Source organism: Meleagris gallopavo, chromosome 23 (assembly GCF_000146605.3).
Source record: "Meleagris gallopavo isolate NT-WF06-2002-E0010 breed Aviagen turkey brand Nicholas breeding stock chromosome 23, Turkey_5.1, whole genome shotgun sequence".
Classification (NCBI taxonomy): Eukaryota; Metazoa; Chordata; class Aves; order Galliformes; family Phasianidae; genus Meleagris; species Meleagris gallopavo.
In genome coordinates, this window is record NC_015033.2 from 4,936,130 (window position 1) to 4,938,499 (window position 2,370).

The following is a 2,370-nucleotide window of genomic DNA, read 5'->3' on the forward strand; positions in this document are numbered from 1 at the left end:
TTTGCTGTTGTAGCAGAGAGAGTGATGGTAACGAAGGGAGGCAGCTGCTGTATCTACATGCCTCCTGTCAGCCCCGGTGTTGCCAATCCTGGGGCTTCTTTGTGCATTGCCATGGTGTGAGTGGGCGCGGAATGAATTGGCTACACTGCGCCCGCCTGATGTTTTCTCACAGTTTCTTGTGTTTATCTCTGGCCTCCTGCAGCTCCAACTTCTTCACAAAGCTGTAAGAGAAGAAGCAAAGGTGTGCACTCAGTCTCAGAGAATCTCGGAGAATCCTGCACACCCTCAGCGGAGTCTGCCATGACACACACGTGCAGCTCATCAGCCCAGAGCTGTGATGTGGGACCAGGCAGGGACGGGCCCTGCAGGTGAGATGCCTGGGTGTCTGTAGACTGCCAGGGGAGGGATGGTCTGTATGTAGTAGAAAGGCAGAGCCAAATCCCAGCAGCACCCACCCTATGCCCCCCGTTCTGCCTTCTCACATCTCCTGGGCTGGAAGGCAGCTCCGGCTCAAGGGCATAGCTTCAGGAGCACTCTGCTCTTCATGGCACCAGGCTCATAGGGAAAGGCAGTCTCTTCCAGCTCTGCTGGCTGGGTGAGGGAGGCACTGGCCTCCCACGGATGCCAGTATTTACCTGAGGTACTCCTTGGGTCTGGGTGGAAGGAGCCTGTTTTGCTCCACCTTCTTCCTCCATCCTTCCCGGCACACCTTGTATGACTCCAAGGTTCCCAGGACCTGTTTTGCCCGTAGTGACTGGACACTGCAACAGCAGAGAGAAACTCCAGCTCACACCCCGCTTGAGATGCTGCCTGCCCCATCGCCTGCCTTCCCCCACCCCTGCACCTCATGCTGCCTTTGAGCCCCAGCACCCTGTCACAGTGGGATGGGCTTCAGGCTCCCCTGACCCCACGGTTGGTCACTTTCAGCCGCTTGCCTCTGCCAGGCCTTGCTGGGAGCTGCTGCACACTTACTTGGGCTCCCCCATTTCTGCTGGGGGGACCACTGTCCTCCCCTTCTCTATTGGAGGAAGGCTGCAAGGAATCTCCTCGCTTTTCTTCTTGCTGGAGATCTTTTCTTTTTGCACCTTCTCCCTCTCCTGTGTGGTGGTCCTCAGAGGGGGGAAGCGCTGCTGGACTTGAGGTGCTCTGAATCGCTTCCTTGCCTGTGTGGGAAATAGAGGCAGATGTGAGCCCATGTTGCCGTGGCCAGCGGCGCTCACCCAGCAATGTAGCACCGGCTGGAAGAGTCTGAGTCAAGCTCCAGGGTGAGTGGTGCAGACCAGGGCTGTGTGAGGCAATCCAGGGAGTCCCGTCTGTGCCGTCCCCACAGCACAGCCTGTCCATTGCCCTTTGATCTTTGTGGACAACTTCACCTCCCTATGCCTTGGGCAGAAGCATTAAGCGCAAGTGATGTGGGAACATAGGGAGTCCCTCACCAGAAGGAAAGGAAGAGCCTCAAAAAAACCAGGTGTTGTACTCATCTGGAGGGCTCTCCTAGGATTCCCTCTGCATAGTGCTGTGTTTCTTGACCCATCTCACCACTGCACGTACCAGTGATGTTCCCAGCTGGTTGCGCAGAGCAGAGAGCCAGACTTCTCCCTCCCTCTCCATCTCCAGGTTCCTCTCTGCCCAGCTCTTTCCAACACATGGCAGCACACTGCAACATAGGGATCTTGTTAGAGAGCAGCAGGAGCCTGGAGAGAGCTCAGCGTGCCCTGGCCCAGGCATGACAAATGGGAGCTCAGGGCGTCACACTGTCAGTTCCCAGTGCTCTCACCTCACAGTTTCTGTTGTAGTCCCCTCTTCTGCCAGCAGGTCGAGATCACTTGTCCAGACGGGTGGAAAGTGGCCATGAAGCAACTGGCGTTCTTGATCCTCTGTAAACACAAAGCAGGGAAGCTGTTCAGAGCTGCATCTCTGCGATGCTGACCACAGGACAGCCATGGTAGATGCACATGCATCTGCTGCTGCCATCTGGCCTGGTGCCCTCATCCTTTGGGGTCAGGCTTCCTAGGGGGGTCACCGCACTCTCCACCTTCCACTCGTTCCCAGCCCTCCGTTTCACACTGCCCTGCTGATCCCTCAGCAGTTCTGGAACCCATTGCTTCCATTGGTCCCCTGTGGGAAAGGAGGTGACCTGGGACATGCTGTCATGTTGGAGAATCTCTGGCATCAGCACTGTGGAGTCAGAGGCGCGGGGACACGCTCTTGCTTCACTATGTTACGTCTACATGGTAGCACGGTACCTTCTTGCTCAGCGAGATCTGCCAGTATAAACTCCGGCACCTCATCCTTGGGAAAAAAGCTGCAAATAAAGAAGAGGCAGTGGTTACAAGAAGGGCTCAGAGCTCTGGGGCTAAGCTGCTCACA

The 2,370-nt window shown here is 56.4% G+C and overlaps 1 protein-coding gene across 2 annotated transcripts in view; it reads right to left on the reverse strand.

Moving 5' to 3' along the window:
* Window positions 1–39: 39 nt before the first annotated feature.
* Window positions 40–2,370, reverse strand: part of LOC104914209 — an 8,535-nt gene continuing 6,204 nt past the window's right edge. Inside the window, exons 3-8 of one of the 2 annotated variants that reach the window (XM_019622550.1) lie at window positions 2,247–2,305; window positions 1,778–1,877; window positions 1,552–1,657; window positions 973–1,163; window positions 636–761; window positions 40–221 (exon numbers count right to left, since the gene is read on the reverse strand). In XM_019622550.1, the coding sequence (XP_019478095.1) occupies window positions 167–221; window positions 636–761; window positions 973–1,163; window positions 1,552–1,657; window positions 1,778–1,877; window positions 2,247–2,305 (637 nt within the window). In that variant the 3' untranslated portion in view covers window positions 40–166. Of the gene's footprint in view, window positions 222–635; window positions 762–972; window positions 1,164–1,551; window positions 1,658–1,777; window positions 2,306–2,370 lie in introns of both variants that reach the window. The other variant, XM_019622549.1, reaches the window with a different exon arrangement.